The 21,140-nt window shown below is 39.1% G+C and overlaps 1 protein-coding gene, 1 long non-coding RNA gene and 1 pseudogene across 3 annotated transcripts in view; 1 reads left to right on the forward strand and 2 right to left on the reverse strand.

The window, feature by feature from the left end:
• Window positions 1–2,487: 2,487 nt before the first annotated feature.
• Window positions 2,488–10,902, reverse strand: LOC145495158 (uncharacterized). The gene is made up of 3 exons (XR_014050380.1): window positions 9,897–10,902; window positions 9,728–9,787; window positions 2,488–4,495 (listed from the first exon to the last, which is right to left on the reverse strand). It is a non-coding gene; the product is annotated as an uncharacterized LOC145495158 (long non-coding RNA).
• LOC145496946 (uncharacterized) lies at window positions 4,495–9,443 on the forward strand (annotated as a pseudogene).
• Window positions 10,903–10,982: 80 nt separating the features above from the next.
• The window catches only part of LOC145495165 (uncharacterized), a 64,641-nt gene continuing 54,483 nt past the window's right edge, over window positions 10,983–21,140 (reverse strand). For both annotated transcript variants that reach the window (XM_081474746.1, XM_081474754.1), the window contains exons 45-51: window positions 19,573–19,969; window positions 18,551–18,972; window positions 17,788–18,102; window positions 17,081–17,124; window positions 15,691–15,785; window positions 14,497–14,859; window positions 10,983–13,715 (exon numbers count right to left, since the gene is read on the reverse strand). In XM_081474746.1, coding sequence (XP_081330872.1) covers window positions 13,133–13,715; window positions 14,497–14,859; window positions 15,691–15,785; window positions 17,081–17,124; window positions 17,788–18,102; window positions 18,551–18,972; window positions 19,573–19,969 — 2,219 coding nt within the window. In that variant the 3' untranslated portion in view covers window positions 10,983–13,132. The remainder of the gene's footprint in view (window positions 13,716–14,496; window positions 14,860–15,690; window positions 15,786–17,080; window positions 17,125–17,787; window positions 18,103–18,550; window positions 18,973–19,572; window positions 19,970–21,140) is intronic.

Raw genomic sequence — 21,140 nt, forward strand, 5'->3', positions numbered from 1 at the left:
TGCGATAAAATTTTAGCAGGTAAAAGAAAATGCTAAGTTTTTAAAAACGCGCGGAACGCGACAATGACTTTTTTTGCCCGATGTTGACGTCAAAAACGTTGGTCCCGAAAAAAAAAAAATAGTAATCCAGAAAAGCCGTTTTCCAAACTGAGCAACTACGTACATTTTGTGCCTTGCAAATACAGCAATAAAATGAGGCACTACAAAGACGCACTACAAACGGGATTACAAAAACAACGACTAGATAATTTAATGCAACTTTAAATTGTGATAGTAAATTTCCAAATAATTTTAAGAATTTTGCAATATTTCAAGACAATTAATTTTGTAAAGTATGAATTAAAGAAGTTTCCAGTATTTCGAGATAAATATTTTAACATGAATTACAAATTAAATTGTATCCAAGTTTAGTGATGGCTAAATCCTCAAGAAAATTAAGTGCCTTTTTATTTTTTCCCTGTAAGTGTAAATTTATCGAAATATAGAGAGAGCTATATCCTCAAGTAGTGCGTCTTTGTGGTTGTGAGAGCTTTATTACATACATTACATTTCAGCAGCGATTTCCTTGTACCCTCATATCACTAACTTTACAATGGCCCATATTGTTTTGCAAGAGACTTCACTTAAAGCAGAACCCAAATGGGGTGTAATTATTTTCACGGATTTTCCGCGAGTTCTGGACCATAAAACAACCAAGACTTCATAGCCTAATTTCAAAGGAATTAATAAACGGAACAGGTAATTGACATTTATTTTGTACTTATCACTTCAGCAAAAGTTCAAACACAGGTATGACAGTTTAGTTTTAAAAAGAAATAAAATATCTGAATCACACAGTGAAATCCCAATTTTGATTTCTAAATTTGTCAATAGTGCATTGCAATGAATCTGCATATTAAAAGTGATGAGAGTTTGGCAGAAATGAAAATTAAATCTTTTTGAAAACTCGCAACGTTTCTGAACTCCATAAAAAGCCAACGATAAAACCACTGAATAGCAAAGTGGAATCACCATTTTCATTTTCTGCTGATTAATTATTCGTTTTGATAAAGCCTTATTGTCAAAGTAATTGGAATTCAGTAGAAATCGAAACTAAATCTCTTTGATTGAGGTGATACTCAACTGACGTTTTGGAACTTGAAAACACCCGTCCCCCTGCCCTGTAGAACTTTTGAATACCAAAGTGCAGTTACTCTTATTTTTCTTTTCACTCAATCAACGATTCATTTAACACTTGCACATTGCACTTAACTGGTGATTAACAGATTGAACAAAGCAAAATATTTCAACTTTTTCATTGCAGGTCGTCATATTTTCCAAGTATTTCGCAGATTTGGGTAACTTGCAAAGTGTATTGTTTTCAAACTCGTGCTGAAGGGATAAGTGTTAAATAAGTAAACTGAATGGTGAAGTCATATTTGTACCAATGGGCCACTGTACAGTAACTACAAATACCGCAGACATGTATAGCCAAACAGAGGTCAAATGAAAACTAACAGACATTGCAAACAATAACATTCATTCTAAATAAATTCACTGAAAGTGGATAACACCTCAGAGAAGAATGTGAATAAACATAAACAAAGAATTCTTCACAAAAAAATTACAGGCAAACCATAGAATTTGTAAAACAACTTTTCAGAGAGTAATATTAGTTACTCAATAATTTTATTCTAGTTGTCAATTGTAACAACCACTACTAGAATCAATCAGTCCTTAACATGTTTTGATAAGGTATCTTCAATTTAGTAGTTACTCAATTATCAATTTGCCAAATTACATTCACTTTCTTAGCAATTAATTTATCAAGACACTGTGGCCACAACAGCAGAGTTTTTGTTCAGCATGTCAATAAAAATTCATTGGATTACAATGAATTTTGTTGTTTGTTGTTTTGAAATTGTTAAAGGAGACGGTCACTCCAAACCACGTAAATAAATGTACATTTTTTGTCAACGCTAATAAAAAAACCTCGCACTAAGTTCTGTTCCAAGAAGCGAACAGTTTTCCAAGAGCATAGCTCAAGGAAAACTGTGAGCTTGGAGGAACAGATAATGTCCAAGGACAAATATCCGAACATATTTTTGTGTGAAATGGATCGAGGCTATTGTGTTTATTATCCTTCAAATCTCTTTTGCAACAGTTTTGAAAATTGGGGAATATTTTCGGATATTCCCCAGTTTTGGCTGGGGAATATTCAGTCAAATGACGTGTTTAGACCAATGGCATATGAGCGAAAATATTTGATGGATTATAATTTAAAATATACATGCACATGTAGAACAAGAATGAATGAAATGATAAGTCATCTACATTCAGAAGTGTTCTCACTCTCCTGAAAAATTATTGTATTTCCTCAGTTGGCCCCTTCCCTCTGTAAAAAGTCCAACCTGCCCATTTATTTTTACTTGTTGTTCAGTACCCCTATCAGGGATAAAAGCAGAATTATACCCTCCATCCTCCTCCTCCCTCCTCCTCCTCCCCCCCCCCCCCCCCACAAAAAAATAATATTTTCTCCATCTCTCTGTCAAAGATTTATTGACCTGTCCATGGAATTTCTTCTTGACAACCTGCCTTAAAGTTTATCTGCAGCCCTTCAACTATAAGAAATCAAAGTTTTGTAGTTTTTTTCTGAAGGCAAGAAAGCATACAATGTAGATACCCCCAGGTGTACTTTGTTACACGTACCTATAAACTGGCAAGATTGCCATGTTGTAGTATGCTTCTCCCCTCCCCCTTATTACTTCTATGCCAATCTATTTTTTTATTCCTATGATCTAAATGGCAGGGAGTTGTCTAGAATGTGAAACCAATCAGGGGTACACGTATGCGCATTTCTTACAATATTACAGAACAATCTCTTCCACCGATCTTTAGGCCCATTTGTATAATGACACCAACCCAACCCCTGGTCCAGTACAATTTTTTAACAACGATGATAACTTGCAGTTTGCTTGCATTTTTTTGGAAGGGGAGAAGGAAGGGGGAGGGGGTGTTAGATGATGAATTTTAGTCAGAGTTTCCTTTCAACTCCTTCTATCCAGTATCCCTTATAATTAGCCCCAATCTCTTTCTTTTTCCTGTTTTGATCCATATGGTGGGTGATCATATTACAGAGTAGCAGTGAAACAGCAGCTCAGCAATCTTTCAACCTTAAATTTCTAAGCCCTTCCATTTGAGGTCAAAAAGGACAGAATTTCCTGGTGGTGTCAACAATAAATTTATACAGATCATCTGATTGTTTTGTACAATCCCAGAACTTTGAATTGCCAGTATTGATTATATCAAGTCTCCATTCTAATAAGGAAGTCTTTCCAAATCTCCTGTTCAACCTACAAATTGCAGTTTTGATATTTGATTTACTATTATGCCCTTCTTCCAATGAGCTTCCCCTTCTCACATACATGTATGGGCAAAAATCAGGAAGTCCAACAGGGGTTTCAAGGAGGAAATACAGTAAAAACATAAAATATAATCAAATGAAATGTTATCCACTTTAAAACTAATTTATTTACTGAGTCAATGAAAGCATTTTAAATCATTTACATGTCTGCGGTATTTCAAAATTAAAAGCAGAACGTGGTTTACATCAAGGAATGCAATGATCAAATCAAAACTAACCCTTAACCTGGGGAACCCTGGGAAATAACAGTGAATCATGACAAGGTTGGGGAGTGACAGGGGGGGGGGGGGGTGGGGGGAATGAGGAAGTCATAACAGTACGTCTCATTCTGAGGTGCACAAAGGAACAACTGTCAAGTTGCCAACCACAAAAAAAAGTGCACAAGTATCATTATGTAGTCTGTCTAGCGTGAAAGCACTGATGCCGCTATGAAAAGGTGCATATTATTAGTAATCAGTGACTGATCAGTTCTGGTCTGATTCAACTGGTTTACTTTTGGTGAAGTTTGTGTTGAGGCTGGTTGAAGGACATCATGTGAGTTCTGTTGAAGTCAAGAATTACCATAGTGACTTCTGTAGGGGTGAGTAGTTGTTGGTATAAGTTGAGTAGTGTCTGTTCTTACATTGTAATTAGTATTGAAAGTGTGTTGTACTATAGGTTTTAATTCGAATGGAGTTCAGTAGTTTGGTCTAGTTATTGTTTTTTTTTCAAAGGAACAGTACAAAAGGGAACCTTCCCATTTTTCAATTTATTCCCTGAACTTTTCCTGATTTTGAAAAACAAAAATTTCCCTGACTATTTTGGATCCTATAATAATAGTGCATTAATTAAAAAAAAGAAAAAAAAGTGGTGCATTTTAATTGTTTTCCTGCTGTAGAATTTGATGACTTGCGTACCTTGAAGGGATGCCCTTTGGGGGATTCCCCTGTAGGAACCAGGTTAAGTTTTGATTTGATCATTGCATAAGAGCACAAGTGTTTACCTGGTCCTGGATTGCAAAAAAGAACAAAAAAAACAAAAAAAACATCATTCTAGAATAAAATTGTGGCTAATATCCTCCTCCTGTCTTGTCCTCAGGTAATTTGTCTTCAGCTGTTCAAAAGAAGGAATAGAAAAATTTAGATACTGTACATCAAATGTTTATGGTGTAGTGGCATATCACCAGGTGAAATGGTCCCCAGATTAAGGAGCCTTCCCAAAGTCCTTGAGTTATGATCTTGAACACCGCACTTTACTCAAACAGCAACTTCCTTCACCAAGGATTATAAATGGATACCAGCAACCTACGGTGGAACCCCATTAATATGGTCACCAACGGGCCATGAAAATTTGGCCGTATTAATAGGTTGACCGTATTAATGGGGTAGGGTCAAATTTCATGACTGGTCTAAATTGAGTGACGTCTTAACTGAAGTAACAGATATTAATATCACAATTGCACTTCTGAACCACTGTTCTTTTATAAACATCCGCAATGTAGATAGAATTTTGAAAAAATTGAAACAAATCACGCTGGCAAAATCACTCTCACAGCTGGTCAATTTGCCTGCTGCCCAGCACCTAATGAAACCCCTGATTTATTATTAAGGGACAGTGTCATAGACTGCGCATGTGTGAAATCTTGAGTGGTGTTACAGAATTCTGTGTTCAATATACCATTTGAAAGCTCAATGAATGCAGATTCTTAAGAAGATGAAGATACATGCAATGGGTGCAGATTCCAGAAAATATCCATGCCCTTACATCTCCATCTAAACCCCCTTCTTGGCTTTGGAAATTCCACAATGCTTAGGAATTCAGTAATTATTCAACTGCCCCCTTCCCTAAAAAAAATTTACTTTTTCTTTACAACTGATTTGAAAGGCCCTCTCTAACTTCCAGATACCAAAATATTATACCCAAATTCACCCTTTGAAACTTTCTCTCTCCTTCTCTAATCTGAAACTTACCTACATGACCCGTAGCCTGCAGAACAGGCAGATTAGCAGGGCAGAGAGCGAAATGTGATACACGAGTGCGGAGCGCGACCATGAGCATGAAGCGTGTGGCAAAAAAAATCCACCTGTAGTCACACCATTGTTTATGCTCTACCGCACCCTTGAAATGATTGGCATGAAAGAATGAGAATTTATTGGCCCAAAAAGAAATGTCTCAAGTAACCAGTTTACAAATGTATACATGACACAAAACAGTCAACAGACGTGAGCATCTAAATTTAGCTAAATTTAAATAATGTGGTGCCAGAATGAACAAAGGAGGTATAAACCTAAACATGTAGCTCAAGAGACGATCAACATTACAACTGACTTGTCCCTCCAGAGAGAATAATTAAAAAGAGACACAACATACATTTCCGCAGTAGAAATGAAGCAAGACAAACCACACTTTATCACTCGGCACATGGCAAATTACAGAGGTGTCAAACTCTACAAAACAATAGATAACAGCTGAAACCGTGCAGAGTTCTGACCTCTAACACTCCAATGGTTCTACTCAACTTTTAAAAAAGTCCTTGTGATAACAAGTACCCTTCAGAAACAAATGAGGAACAAAATAAAAGGTCAAGAGGCTGGAATTAATAACAGAATGCAAAGTAGAAATGTGACGAGCCGTAGGAGTCTGTGAAGGCCTGTCACCCAATTTAACACATTTTGTTTTTTCTCGCATCTGACTTCACATGGCTTGAAGCAACCAATCAGCAAAAACCGTTTGCCAGGCGAACAGTTCGAAGAGCATAAACAATGGTGTGACAAAGGGCGGATTTTTTTCGTCTCGCACTTCGCGATCATGGGCGCGCTCTGTGCTTGTGTATCATGTTTTGCTCCCTGCCCCACGAATCCACCTGTTCTGCAGGCTACATGACCCGTGAAAGTACAATGTATTTTGTCAGATATTCTTGCAAAAGGGGAATTCCTAAGAAACACTAAAAAGCAAGCCCAACCTACCCGCTCCAAACTTATTTACCAATTTGGACAGGGGTTACATATCAGCAGTAAGAGACTGATCCAAGTTTTCCTTCACAATGCTTTCAAGACTGACAGCTGGACACAAAGCTTATGAAGGCTTACCCTTCCTTCACATATTCATCAAATACCTTTTCCTAATTGCAGTTGCCTCTTGTTCACACACCGCAGCTAGTTTTCACTTGTTCCATTACTCATCACCATTTTGAATTTGTCAAACAAACTTGAAAAATTTAGCCTAAACTTTTTAAGTTGTAAACCAAGCTTACCACATGCACAATTCATTACATTGTCCCCTTAAGTTTCATGGAAATCTTTGAAATCTTGTTGAGAGAGGAGGGCTCTACTTAGAACAAAGTCAAATAGTTTTACCTTGTTGTGATTTCAATTTACATGTATCATTGTTTTAATGTACTAATTACTAAATATCTGCTCATTGCTCAAAATAGCGAATCCAAAATCGAGTGTTTGCAACCAGATATTAAGAGCAGCTTGCTGTAACAATCACCTTTACCAACTGTATGCAGGATAGAAAGAAATTGATTTTCCTCAAACTCTGTCAGGGAGAAGGTTTTCAGTAACTTGTTTCAAAACTGTAACTTTGAGGTTGTTTAATATTATTTTCTTGTTGAGACAGCCTTACATGTACATATTTTGCCCTGTAAAAAGCACAACACAACCCTAAAATTACACTTTTTACAAATGCTAGCAAGCCAAACTAATAAATCTGGCTGGAAAAGCTAACCCATAGTACTAAAATATTATCTTTCAGCAGTTATTCAGCACTGTCAGATTTGTATGTAATTTAACCCCAAATTTTCATCCAATTTTAAAAATTATATGCTTCGACAATGTTGTGTCATGTCAAAATTTAGTTCAATTTTGTGGACCGTTATCATGGTACATGGTTTACATGTACCTGTCAAACAATTTTTCTGGTTAAAAGTATCCCTTAATCCAAGTTTTTATTGCAAATCTAGCTTCGGCAAGACAAAAAAATGAAATTATAAAACACAAAAATTCAGAGTATCTTGAAGACTAGGCACTTATTATAAGGTAATTGCCTCGGACCTTCCACACGGGGATCATTAACTCTAACATTGATCCAGAAATATTTGCCTGTAGGTCTAATTTCAGGTAAAATTGTCTTTAGGTCTCTAAGATCAGTTACTGCAATTGAAAATACATATCAGGTTACAAATGAGCATTTTAAGCAAATGTTAATTTTGGATAAGAAATCATACATTTGACGGTTGGTGACTACAGACAACACACGCAAAAAAATATCAGATGATAAATCAGCATCAAGAAAAAATCTTTGAGACAGCAAGTAGAATACTTACAGTAGTTGCCAAAATTTCTTATTTTAATTTAGCCTCTCTTGATAAAAATTAGCTGAAATGGTAACATTGCTTGCAAGCTTTCCAGGTGATCTGTGACGTCATTGCGGAGGCCTGGGGAAAGAAATTTTAATGCCGTATCCCATAAACAAATGCGCGCACCAATTCAATCTGTTTTCGAATCATGGTGGCTGGTCGGCGTGATGTGAGCTCGATGTTTTAAAAATACTTCGCCATCAGCGAGTGAGAAGACTTGTCACTGGGTAGCTTGTACAATGCAGTTATTGCCAAGAAGAGAAACTCTGCTTTGTTAAATGCTTTGACAACTTTTGGCGACGAGCGTTGCAGACAATCCAAACATAAGCTCGATATACTCCTGCGTTGTATGAAGTTAGCTTGTTTATTTCTTTGTTATGTACTGGACATTGGCTTTATCAACAGTGAATGTTACTCGTAGTAAAGCTGTTATTGGTTTTTGGGAATGGTGTGTTTGTCTTAATTTTATTTTTTTATGTGCTGATTTTAAAGAAGTTTTGATGGAGCCTTCGTTGCTCTCTCGAAGTCAGTTCCATTGTCGCGGGTGGCACAATTCTTGCGGGCATTTTGACGCGGCGACATCCAACATTTAAAGTAGTTAAGTATTGTTTCTTTTGCCGGCTACTTGTTTTTATTATGGCTTTTTATTGTTTGTTTGGATGTCTTGTCGAGCTAAGGAAAATGTGCTTAACGCCGAGTCAGTAATTCGTCGTCATTGCCCATATCAAAACTGGTAAATTTTACAAAAACAAAAAGAGTTTAAACGAACATCTTTGTCTTTATCCGGAGCACAAACCGGGTAGCTTGCCAACCTCCCGGAAACGGGTTTCATTTAGACAATGCGCAGAAAAATTTCTAGACGAGAGTAATCCTTATTTAAGGAGGCAAAGGGTCAGTGAGCTGCTGAACTGTCTGAACGATGAAGAACTTGTGGATTTAGTTTTACCAAGGATTGCCAAAATTGTGTCACCGGTCGACTTTGTACCGCACGGAACTGTTGGAACTCGCTATTTTTTACAGCAAATTATGCAGAAATGAACTGTCCCTCCACTACCCAGAACTTCAAGTGCTGTTTTGTCCAGAGCCCTCACCAAGCACTGGTTTCTACAATCAGAGGCCAGTGTTAACTGAAATAGTTCAAAAGAACAAACCTTATTTTTGCGACTAGCTCCTCGAAATTGACCATGGTTCTTTTTTCAAGGATGTTGTTATGCCTTGTGTTTTTCGAAAACAGCACTCGGCATTTATGGAATTTTCTTGTGGAATTGTGAGGTCACTTATGATTGGACAAAAAGAAACACAAAATATACTGAGAAACAAGTGGGGGAAAAAATTGGAAGGGCCCATTGGCATCAATCCAATTTTAAGTAAGGATGAGATTTTTGGTCATCTGAATGACACCCGCCAAGAATTACTGAAACAAATTGGTCTTACTAGAATTCAATGAATTTGGAGAAGTGTTTTTAGGTCATGTCGACATTGAAAAGTACATTTCATTGTTTCCTACCCAACTTGGTACTTAGAGTGTAATCAATACAGCCAATAATAATTGTCTGATTCTAATGGATTACACTGATGGCTTTCCTTGGCTGAAATGGTCTCGTCATTTGACAGGAGAAACCAGTGTAAGGAGTGAAACTAACTGAGCCTCACAATTTACTAAGTACAGTTAAACAAAGACAAATAATTCATCTGAGATAAAATTATTCACCTTCTAAGGCAGATATAGCCATTCGCGTGTGTGTGCGTGGGGGGGGGGGGGTCAACACTCGCGGGAATACTGAAGATAACGCCGGTGGGGGGGGCAACACTCAGGAAAATACACATATGGCGGGGGGAGGGGGGGACATACATGATGATGTTTTTTGCAGAACGAAGCCAACTTAGAAGCAAGCTAGAACCCGATCAAAAGGGGAAGAAATAAATATTAATATAGTCAACAATGTTACTATATCAAATATATTTTGTTTGTCCAAAAAGCTTACCTGCAATCCGAGTTCAATCGCCTGCCAACTGAGCTCTCCAGCTCCAAGCGCAGATCTTCCCTGAATATACAACAGGTACACTGATAAGGAGAAAGTCCTCCATACGAACAAAGCATGAAAGCACTACAAGGAAAGGTACTAAATACACAGTGAATAAGGACAAATTAACCTTTTAGTCTGCCTTTTTTCAGCCTCGTTCAACTTTCGCGGTTCAACAACATGGACGAACTGTTGTTGCAGAGAATGCTGGGAACGTTCACTCATCTCGCGCGTCACCCGCGCGAGTTGGTGTCGTGACAATGTTCGCTAAAAAACCATATACTCTTTGGGGCCGCATATACCTATATAGCCCATATACCTCCCTATTCGTACCTCCTGGGGTGAAATTTATAGGTAGTTAGGTGGTCAGCCATCAGGCATTTTTACAAATAATAATAACTTGAGTTTGTTAGCACGTGAGGGCAAAACGCGCGAGAATTCCTCTCATGGCTAACCCTGAATTGAAGAAAGCTACAAGAACCTACAAGAACGAAGAATTCTATCGCACTGCTATATCTCTCCAGCCTGGTTGTAATGGCGTTTTACCATCTCGCGCTAACAAAGTCGGCTATCTTACGGAAGGGGGTGTTCCACGAACATTTGGGTGGGGGGTGTGCGGCGCGTCGACACTTTAAAACCAAACAACGCTATTTTCCCTACTCTTTTTCAAACCTGATCCTTACAAGTAAAAAAGTACAAGCAAAAACAAAATAAGAGAAAAACAGAAAAACAAGCGCAAAAAGAAAATGAAAAACATGCGCATCATGATTGCCCTTTGTAACTTACGTTTCTCATCGTTGTGGTACAGTTGCTTATGTACACATGCGCATTCAATCTGCCGTGATCACAAAACGTTTATTGTAATAAGTGTACTACAAGGATCTTACTTTGACGGCAAAGCACCATAAAGGTCAAAAACGTTGAAAAAAACTTCAAGAAAAACACTTACCGCATATGTAACCCCCACAACAAATTACTCACGTTTCTATTGCATATACATATGCACCTTTTTTAGGTACTCTCCAAGAGAAGACATGGACAAGATGCTTTAGCAACTCTAAGAGAACTGAAATTTCCTTAGCAGAATGAGGATGTTATATTTTAATTCAGATGTTCTCTAAGGTTTGTAGAGCACCCCCCCCCCCCCGCCCCCGAGCGCGTGCTACAGGTTACCTGATGACAAAAACTTTACGCTGCGGTGATATGCCCGCCTCTGTGCACAAAAACACGATTTTATCAGAATAATGAATTTTATTATCGTTCAAAATGGGTACAACTACACTTCTTAAGCGTAGAGAGTCACTTTGGACTAAACTTTCAAGGTTATTCATTATCTGGATTTCGTTTGTAAAACAATAATAATAATAAAAAATACGCTTGTCTGCTAAACCTTTATAAAAAGAGAGAGGCAGCTATTGACAAATGCCTCGTAACGTACAGTATGGTTTCCAACCTGCACGTGTATTGTTATCAAAACAAAATAGGAAGTCAAACGATTTGGCTATAAACGAACACTTGTTTATCAAGCCATAGTTAATAGAGGGAAATGGTTAACAAGCCCGGGAAACATCAAAGAAGCAAACAAATAGGCGAAGATTTATGTTGGAAGGTCCTTGACACTGCACATCTTTTGTTTTATGTTCACTGACTGTGCATGAATTACATAGTCGCAATGCCTCTATTGGTTAGTTGTTTGAGCTCACATAACCATCCTTTGTATTTTGCCAGGTTTTGTGCAGGGTCAACCCCTAAAATAGCCTACAAAAACATACATCAAATATCTCTCTCAGGTTTCATAACCATTCCCTCTATTAACTACGATCAAGCTAAGCTCGGCTATATGCTGGTATACGTGAATGTTTGAATGAGAACGACGCATGGACAGCCTTGCAGCTCTTTTATCTCACCTTTCTCATTCCATTCGGTTAATATCAATACCAAACTTATATTTACTTTAATAAAAAATATAAAAAAGGAAACTACTCCTAATTTTGTACTAACGCTAAACAATACATTTTAGCACTACGTAAACTGATAAAAGATATCGCAAAAAACAATGAGTTAAGTTAAAGACAGCGGGACATCCTAATTGCACTTAACTACGTTTTTAAACCCTTTCGAGTTGTGAACAAAGATTTCTGCGACATATTTAGCTTTACTAAGCTCTAACTGGAGCTTAACGCTTTCAAACACGAGAAATAAACCCTCGGTTGGCGTTTCATTTCACAGAAGCTTTCAGTGGCTTTGGAACAACCTCTCCCAGAAAAGTACCCATTAGAATGTGTGCCCACTTTCTTATTTTTGTTTTTGTTTATATGTTTCGTTCTTTTTATAGTAAGAACTTTTGATTACTTTCGACGAACTCAATAGCTAAACAGAGATGGATACAGAGTTACTCAAACGGGGGTCCCGAAGTGAAGAATGGGCCTGACCTTACGAAGGGAGGCCTTAGCATTGCTGGGCTTCTTCTTATTAAAAAAAGTCAGCAAGGGAAAATGTTCCACGTTTCGTAGTCCCCGCCATCAATCCCAAGATCCAACAATGTCCAGTCATTTTCCATTGAGATTCCCAAAGGTGGGAGAGCACCTTTCTTTAGCTCTATTACATGGCTACAAATATACTGCATACACATTTTTAAGGTATCAAAAAAAACTCCCCAAAATGGGAGGAGGTTAAAACGAACGCTAACAGTTAGTGCTACACGACGTTGACTCACGGCTTTGACTTTCTCTGTATACCCAAGAAAGTGCAAAGCTCCTCAGTGTGCGAAGGCCAGCTTCATCTTAGTATCATTTTGTCCCTGTTTAATTTACCCCTTACATGTTACTCTAAGTGTTAAAATAAGGTGGCAGTAGCAGCGGCAGCACTAGCAACTGCAGAGCAATGCTGTGGCGGTCGGTAGCAGTAGTGGTAGTGGTACTGTTACTGGTTGTGGTAGTGATAGTGGTAGTGCTAATACTAAGTAATTTAAATACAAAGGCGCACTATTAAAGAGGGCTTCCCAAGGAAAACCGGGCTACATCTGTCAGTCAATGTGGGGAACACAAAAGCTTAAATTTAGTGAAGAATACATTTCGCCAGTCAAAGTTTCGTAATTGCTTTAGGCATGAAAAGTCGAAGGTAAGAACTCTTCAGAGGCATTACAACGTTTAGCATCTAAGTTCAAACTTCCACAAGTGGAAGAGAAGCTTAAGAGAGAAGCTTAATACCTCTTATAGTACGCCTTCAAGTTTAACTAATGAGGTTCAGGTGCTTGCTTTAGAACCATTAAAAAAACTAATTTAAGTACGGCATATTTTAAACTATTTCAGTTCTATCGTGGGAGGACATTTGATGCTACCACCTCGCCGCGTTTAGGGTTTCGCCTTACGTTTGTGATTCTGCAATGGACGGACTATTATCTTCCAGTACCAACACCGTTTGGCCAGCGTCCGGCTGGGTAAGCGTTTCATATCGAGCTCCCTCTTCCTTTTCAACTGTAACCTCCGTTTGGTCATTCTTTGGTTCCTTGCTCTTTACGGAGACTAACGATTCGTAACGCGCCTCTTCCTGGTCTGGTGTATCTATGCGCACGGTTGTATCTTTTTCCTTCTGGACAACAATCTCCACTTCATCAGCCTTTAACTGTTGCCCCTCCCCTAAAGGTACTTTTTGGGGCAGCTCTCCTGCGGCCTCAGCGAGGTTGTCATTCTTGCTGATAGACTCGACAGCACTGCCATCTGCGTTTATGCTCCCCATACCTATCTCAGCATAAATAGGATTGGAGACTCCGCCTGCTTCCGTGTGTTCTTCGAAGGGGGCAAAGATCACTGGAGCCACGTCGTCATAGTCCTCTGCAGCAGCAGTACTATCATATCCCGGATTTTCAAAGGCAGTGGTTTGAATCTTCGGCTGCCGATTGTCGTCCTCTTTCACGTAAGGTATATTCATGGAATGAGTCCTTCTTACCCTGATAAGTGATGACAATAATTAAATTACGGTTATTCCCAACTAGACTGTGATAAAAATAAATGTAGAATACTTCACTTCACAGCTCACCATTAAATTTTCTGCGATTCGTATTGATTTAAATCGATCACGTGACGCGAAAGTGTTCTGCCATAGCGCCCGTCCGAGGAAAATACCCGGATGGATAGTACTTTTCCGTGAAATTTTTTTTCTGTAAACAAAGAGACTTGTAAAAAAAAAAAGTTGAAAGCCAAAAAAGTTCAAAACAAATTCAAATTTTACAGTAGGCGTTCACGCCTTTCATCTAGAAAAAGGTGAAAATAATTCAAGATTTTTGAACTGGCGCGCGGAAGAAATATAGTAGTGAATAATTAAGACAATGGAGCGTTTACGTCTCGGAATTATCAGTCTGATAGTCGCCCCTTGGAAATTTGATGCTCTTAAAACTAGCATATTTTTTTAAAAGCATCAAATTTCCGCGAGGCAACTATCAGTCGATAGCTCCTCGACAGAAACACTCTATTGTTTAAATAGAGGTAGCAAAATCTTAACCTAACTTATAGGGTACACCTCCACCCAGATTAAGCTCAACTGAAATGTCGACACCATCTTATGGGACTGAAGCGTTGATTTGAGCAGCACAGATTTGTGTTCTTAGCTCGAAGTAACGTTCAAATTCTCAGCTAAATGATCCCGATTCTTTCGTCTACTGAGGTTCAGAATATTGTAAATGCATTGTATGTGTTCTGGAATGAGATGAGAAAATTTCAGATAATGCTTACCTGAAATACCATACAGCGATGGCAGCAATAATGACGATAAGTACCAAAGCTACGACTATCCCAGCAACTAAACCTCCACTTGATTTTCCGGTCTGTGGTGCACTGGTAGGTACTTCCACAGGTTTTTGCCTGACTGACAATACCTCTCCTCCAAGTTCGTTTCCAATCTCATTAGCTTTGGTCTCTGTCACATCAGCGACGAATTTACTTGGCACTACCACAGGTTTGCCATCCGCGGCAGTTCTGACAACAGCATACTCCACTTGGATTCCGCCATCGACCTCCTTTGGTTTCGTAGGCAATTTGATGTCTTCAAATTTAAAAGGACCTTCCACTGCAGCACGTTTAACGATAGATTCAAGACTTAAACAGTGAAAGGATGAACACCAAATCAGTCAGTCATTCCCAACAATTGAGTAAGTGAGCAAGCAAATTAACTTAAGTATGGAAGGAAGGAAGGAAGGAAGGAAGGAAGGAAGGAAGGAAGGAAGGAAGGAAGGAAGGAAGGAAGGAAGGAAGGAAGGAAGGAAGGAAGGAAGGAAGGAAGGAAGGAAGGAAGGAAGGAAGGAAGGAAGGAAGGAAGGAGAGAGGGAGGGAGGGAGGGAGGGAGAGAGGGCAGGCGGGCAGGCAGACAGGCAGGCAGGCAGGCAGGCAGGCAGGCAGGCAGGCAGGCAGGCAGGCAGGCAGGCAGGCAGGCAGGAAGGAAGGAAGGAAGGAAGGAAGGAGGGAAGGAAGGGTAGAGGGTGAGGTAAGAATAGTATGTAGCTACGTACGAGAGGCAGGTAAGTAGCTAAAACATGAGGCTGGTAGGGAGGCACATGCAGGTAGACAGGTGAATAAGTAGGGTAGCCAAGGTAGACAGGTATGTAGGCAAGTATGTAGGTAGCTAGGTAGATGGGTAAGTAGTTATTTAGGCTGAAAGGTTCGTAAGGTAGGTAGTTACAATGTAGGTGGGAAGCTGTAAAGGTAAGGAGGTTAAGGGAGGTAAAACAGAGGGGAAAGTAGGTACGAGGGTGGGTAGTTCGGCAGGCAGGCAAGGCAGGCAGGTTGGTATGGTGCGGTGGGCAGACCGGAAGGTGGTATAGTAGATGGGTGGGTAGGTGGGAAGGAAGGAGTGGTATGAAGGTAAGGTGGTCAAGATAGTTACGATGGTCGGTGGGTAGGCAAATTTACAAAGTTAGTAAATATTCTAACCTTTCACCAGTCGAGCATTCTGGTTTGTCTGGGTTCGACGCACATTCTTCGTTGAGTGATACCACGATGATAAGAATGAGCACTGTTTCATTGTACTAGAGGTATGCAAATAGATAGTAAGTATTAAGGCTGGAGGCTGCAGTTCTTTCTCGGTCACATGGTACCTAATGTGGCTTATTTCCGCGGAGATACAATTTTTATACTTTTATACTTTTATACTTTTGGACTAGCAAAAATTTCTTAACTTCGTATTCAGCTGGTTATTTGATTGCCTGAGTTGAACTTACATCTACCAAAGTTTGTTTGTTTTATTACTTTTTTCTCTTCGTCTTTAGGGCTCTTCCATTCAATATTTTTAGCAGAAACAAGCCAAACGATCTTATATACTTGGTTTGCAACTTTCTCACAACGAAAGTAATGTGAAAGTAATAAGGTCTACAGTACGTCCACATTTTATTAACTGTTTCAAGGTTTGCACTGGCCAGTCGCGCATTAAAGGAACTACGTCACGGTTTGCGCATATTGAAAAGTTTAGCCTCAATTTTTCAAATTCGTCGTGTGTAATCCGTGTCAATCTTCTCCATCCTTAGCCATCCTTGTTCCTTTATGGTTTTTCATTATCTCTTTGGTGTTTTTCTATCTTATTAAACTGTTATTTTCAGGTTTCCTACCATTTAAAGGTAATTTTGTATTTGGCCAAAATATCTCAAAATACCGTGACTGAGCTCCTTTAACGTCGCTGTAAATGCCTGTTAAGATGCCATTTCAAGTAAATCCGGTCCCGTCTATTAGCCAATCACAACGCGCGTTACATCTGAACAAGCTCTAGTAACATTAAAAATACAATCCATTGTGCCTGGTAAGCTGTGTTACTAGTGATGGTTAAATTGCTTGTTGCCACACGTGCACAACAAATAATTAGAATGAGTGGCTCGTACCGGGAACAGTTATTAACTGAAGAACTGAGCGACGTACAATAAACAGTGCTGTAACGTGTAGCGTACTTCCATTGTTTCGGAACTTTTATATAGAGCAGTTTTCAATGAGTGTCGAAAAGCGAAAAGTTATTAGTTTGGCTTTACTACGCTACACGATTGGCTTAAAACTCGCGCCACTTTTTCATCAAACCAGAAGTAAAGGCGAAACCAATCACAACTCGCTTCCACACGTTTTCCCGCGCTTTAGGACGGCTACATGTATTTACTTCGAGTTTTGACTGATTCATTGGATTGTCTTCAACCTTATTGATTGGACAGACTGATTACTTTTGTTTTGGTTTTAAGACATCCAATTGAAAACCGCTCTATGGCCACGTGTTTAGAGCGATCGGCAACTACGCGTCGGTTGTATTTTTGAAGGCCATCACCCATGTAGTTACAAACAGACTCACCTCTACTAAAGTTATGCCGATAGTCATTTGGACCACTTCAGTCTCTGCAAAAGACAAGAGTAATTTCATTCTGTAAAACCCACTGACCGACTAACGGGGCAAATCTCCAATATAATTGCTTACACTGTGGTCGTCTGGCAATCGGTACATGGCGCAAGGAGCTGTGTTCTAAGGAAACTGACTTCTCATGTAGGGCATTGACACTTGACTGTAAATGCAGAGTTTCAAAACTGCATTTAAATGCAGGGCATCAAAACTGACTGTAAATGCAGAGTTTCAAAACTGCATTTAAATGCAGGGCATCAAAACTGACTGTAAATGCAGAGCATCAAAACTGACTTTAAATGCAGAGCTTCAAAACTGACTTTAAATGCAGAGCGTCAAAACTGACTTTAAACGCAGGGAGTTGAAAACAACTTTGTATGCAGAGCCGGGCGTCAAAATCGACTTCTAAAGCAGGGCATGGAAACTGACTTCATATGCAGGGCGTAAGAGCATGTTGTTTAATAGCTAGGCAAATACCTGAGTAGACAAGTAACCAAAACAGCTTTTGTACTGCTCAATGTTGCAGAATGTCACCTGAATAGGCAGTCGGCTATGTACCAGATGATAGCCGGCACAATTTTGCAAGACAATTTTTAAACCGTCATTGACATGCTGTTTGAAATTAACAAAAGCACACATAAATATGTACAAATTAAACTTACCATAGTTAAGGGAACATGTTATGCCAGCAAAGTAGGGCTGACAATCACATGAGAAAGAGTCGTCGATTGTTTCACATGTTGCATCATTCTCACAAGGGTTGGACGCGCAGTGGTCAGGAGTGGTTGGAGCTTCCGTTGTGGGTGTGGTTGTTGGAGGCTGGGTTGGTGTAGTGGGTGGTGGTGGCCAAGTAACAAACGATACGGAACAATCCTGTGCATCTTCGATAACCGTTGGACAATCACATTTATATCCAGATGGAACTTTCAGACAAAGATGAGTGCAGCCACTGGTGCCACTCATACAGGGATGTACAGCTAAAGAAACAGAAAATAATAAAAAATAAATAAATAAAAATATCTTAGTTGACCACTTCCCCTAAGGAGCTTTTCAGGACCAATGGAAACAAGCAATGAAACAAATAATGTAAATGAACGTAACATGGTTAAAAATCCCAACTGAGAGAAGGCAGACGAGTAGGGTATCTACAAGTGTGGCCAAACGTTGAACCAAGTACTACCAAGGACAACAGCCGTCTGTGGACAGAACAGCACCTGGACCCCTGACCAACATGTTAAATAACTGCATTTAAGCAATTGATTTGACTCTTGGTTGATTAAACCTTGAACCATACACACATACATACATAGCTCAAGTAATAATACTTTTATTCCGTGCACTTGACTAGCGTGGTCATTGAAGTGTCACAGAGTAGGAGAGAGTTTATGAAAAATGTAAATTAGTATCTGAAAAGGCAATACTTACTGTCTCGCGTAAATTTGCCCTTTTTAACTGCAATTCCTCTGGGGTCATATGTCCCTTGAATTAAAGCCTCAACAAAGTCATCATTTGCAGTCTTATTCAATCGGAAGACATATCCATATGCAAAATGTTCAGTCCAGTACACGTACTCATCATCGACAGCAATTCCATAGGGTAAATAGAAATACCAGAAACTCTTAATCAGTGTCTGGACAGTGTAATTTGCAGAACCAAGATCGATGTAAAGTAGAGAATATTCGTGAAAGCTCACAAAATAGATTCGATTCATTGGCACATCCAGTGTAAGGCCTCTGGCATCAATAGTGTCCCCATAGAAAGTCACTCCCAACTCTGCAATTATACTTCGGTTTGACCCATCCAGTAGTGCACGTTCAATAACCCCTTCGGCCGACCAGTACATAACCCTAAATGATAAACAGATAGCAGATGAATACACTAGGTGTGATATGTTTCACTTTAGTGCTATGCTTCAATTGGTCAGGAAATTATGGTAAACAAATGGTAAATTACATGTAGTATTGATGCTGCTACTCAGCTTCTGATCTGTGTACCTATTAAGGCCCTATTTCCCAGTTGGCAAATTCGACATGAGGACCCAGGCGAACTGATCAAGAAAGAGTCGAAACTGACATAACGGTGAACAAGAATCCAGCCTTAGCCCACTGCTACTCCAAAAGTACTCTGCTTCTTAGTGTTTAGGCATGTACCATTCCATCTTTTTTATTATTGCACATTACAACCATAGTCTTGAGGAAAACGGGTTCGTTGACTGGTTATTGAGGTGGGATGCACAATAGAGGTGATAATTATTACATTACATGTACACCAAAAAATGCAAAATTTTAATTTTTTAATTAAAACAACAATAACAAGAAAACGCGAAAATAGAATAAAAATGGCGCATGAATCCGAAAGACATGGCACCAAATGTTTACACTGTTTGTTTGACAGAACAAAACCATACTCATAAACTTAGACTATGACAAAATGACTCCAATTCCTACCCTTTAGTTGTATCCAAAGCAATGTCTACTGGAGCTGAAGACAAATTGTAAACTAGTACTTTCCAATATTCGCCACTCAAGTCTGAAACTTCGATGGTCCTATCACCACTGTTTATCCAGTATACATTTCCCGCCACAAGATCTAAATCGATGCCCCGGGGTGCTGTGACATTGGAATGAATGATCGCCTGGTTCATACCGTCCGTTGTAGACCGGTAAACAGTACCAAGTGTGTAATCAGTCCAATACACACGTTCTTCGAATGGATCAAACGCTACATTCATTGGACTCTCAATATTGGAAAATGGGAGGGGAGAGAGAATATTTCCCGATAGTGGTGACAAATATATTTCATCGTGATTAGCATCCGCAACAAATATCACATCGTCAACAATACCTGCAAGAAATGCCAAGGCAATTACTATGTTGAAGAAGAAACAAATCATCCCTCTCTTTAACAGGACGATCGAAACCTCTAATCTTTGCTGATTGCGACGACCTGTTATCTTCACAAGTGAAAAGATCACCGTTGCTATGGTTACATAATAAATCATGCCTTTCGCATCAAAAGTGAAATGATTTGGTATTTCACTGGTGTTTACATAATAAATTAATAATCCATTGCATGACTGCAAGGACATTTAAAATTTCTCTTCGAGTGTCGAAAAATTTTTCACGAATGAGCACAGGGAACGATTGAAATACTTTTCAACACGAGAAGAGGAATTTCGTGTAAGCCCGTCGAAATGTAAGTGAGGGAAATACGGTTGGTTTTGGACTTCTGATTGGCTGAAAGAGAGGGGCAAGTTTTTTAAGCCAATAAGCCAATCACAATGCAAAGGTAACTACTCATTGACATTCAGGTGAAAACCGCTCTACATGTATGTTTAACAATGTTACATGTATATGTTATATATAAGGCAATTTTTCCTGCATTTTAGGTAAAAGCAATGCTAAAATCATGACTGAGTACCTTCATTCGTGTACGAAATTCTCCTTGAACATCAAGATGAAGATATAATATGATATTTTGAAACGATACCAAATTGCAATCAGTTTAAAGCGATTTTCAAAAGAGAAGACGACAGAATTTGAAAGTCTGCCAGACATCACAACTTTGAGCCTGAGCAGAACATTATACTAATTTATAGCTGCAGTTACATAGTAATTTTCAACAAAACTAGACTATTATATTAAGGTTTCCGTAAAAATGTGTCTCTCCAGCGTTTGAGTTAGCCTTCTAAACAGACACCCTTTAAGATCATCATGCAAGCTTACTTCATTGGGAAGGAATGCATGATGAGCCATAAGAGCGTCTGCGTAGGAGACTGGGTTTGACTTTACAAAGTCATGCTGAAGGACTTTTGGTGGTTTGACTTTCAGATCAAGAGGTCCATGTTTGCGCCAGAATTCTTGCATGTGTCCCATCCTTGGGTGAGACAATTTACTCTGACAGTACTACACCCACCATAAATATAACTATTATAAGTACAGACTCAGCAATTTAAACGCCATTCCCTCAAGAGTGATAATACCACCTTAAGTCGATCAAGCTTAAGTTCCAGAGC

This window comes from Orbicella franksi, chromosome 1, assembly GCF_964199315.1.
Source record: "Orbicella franksi chromosome 1, jaOrbFran1.1, whole genome shotgun sequence".
Taxonomy (NCBI): domain Eukaryota; kingdom Metazoa; phylum Cnidaria; class Anthozoa; order Scleractinia; family Merulinidae; genus Orbicella; species Orbicella franksi.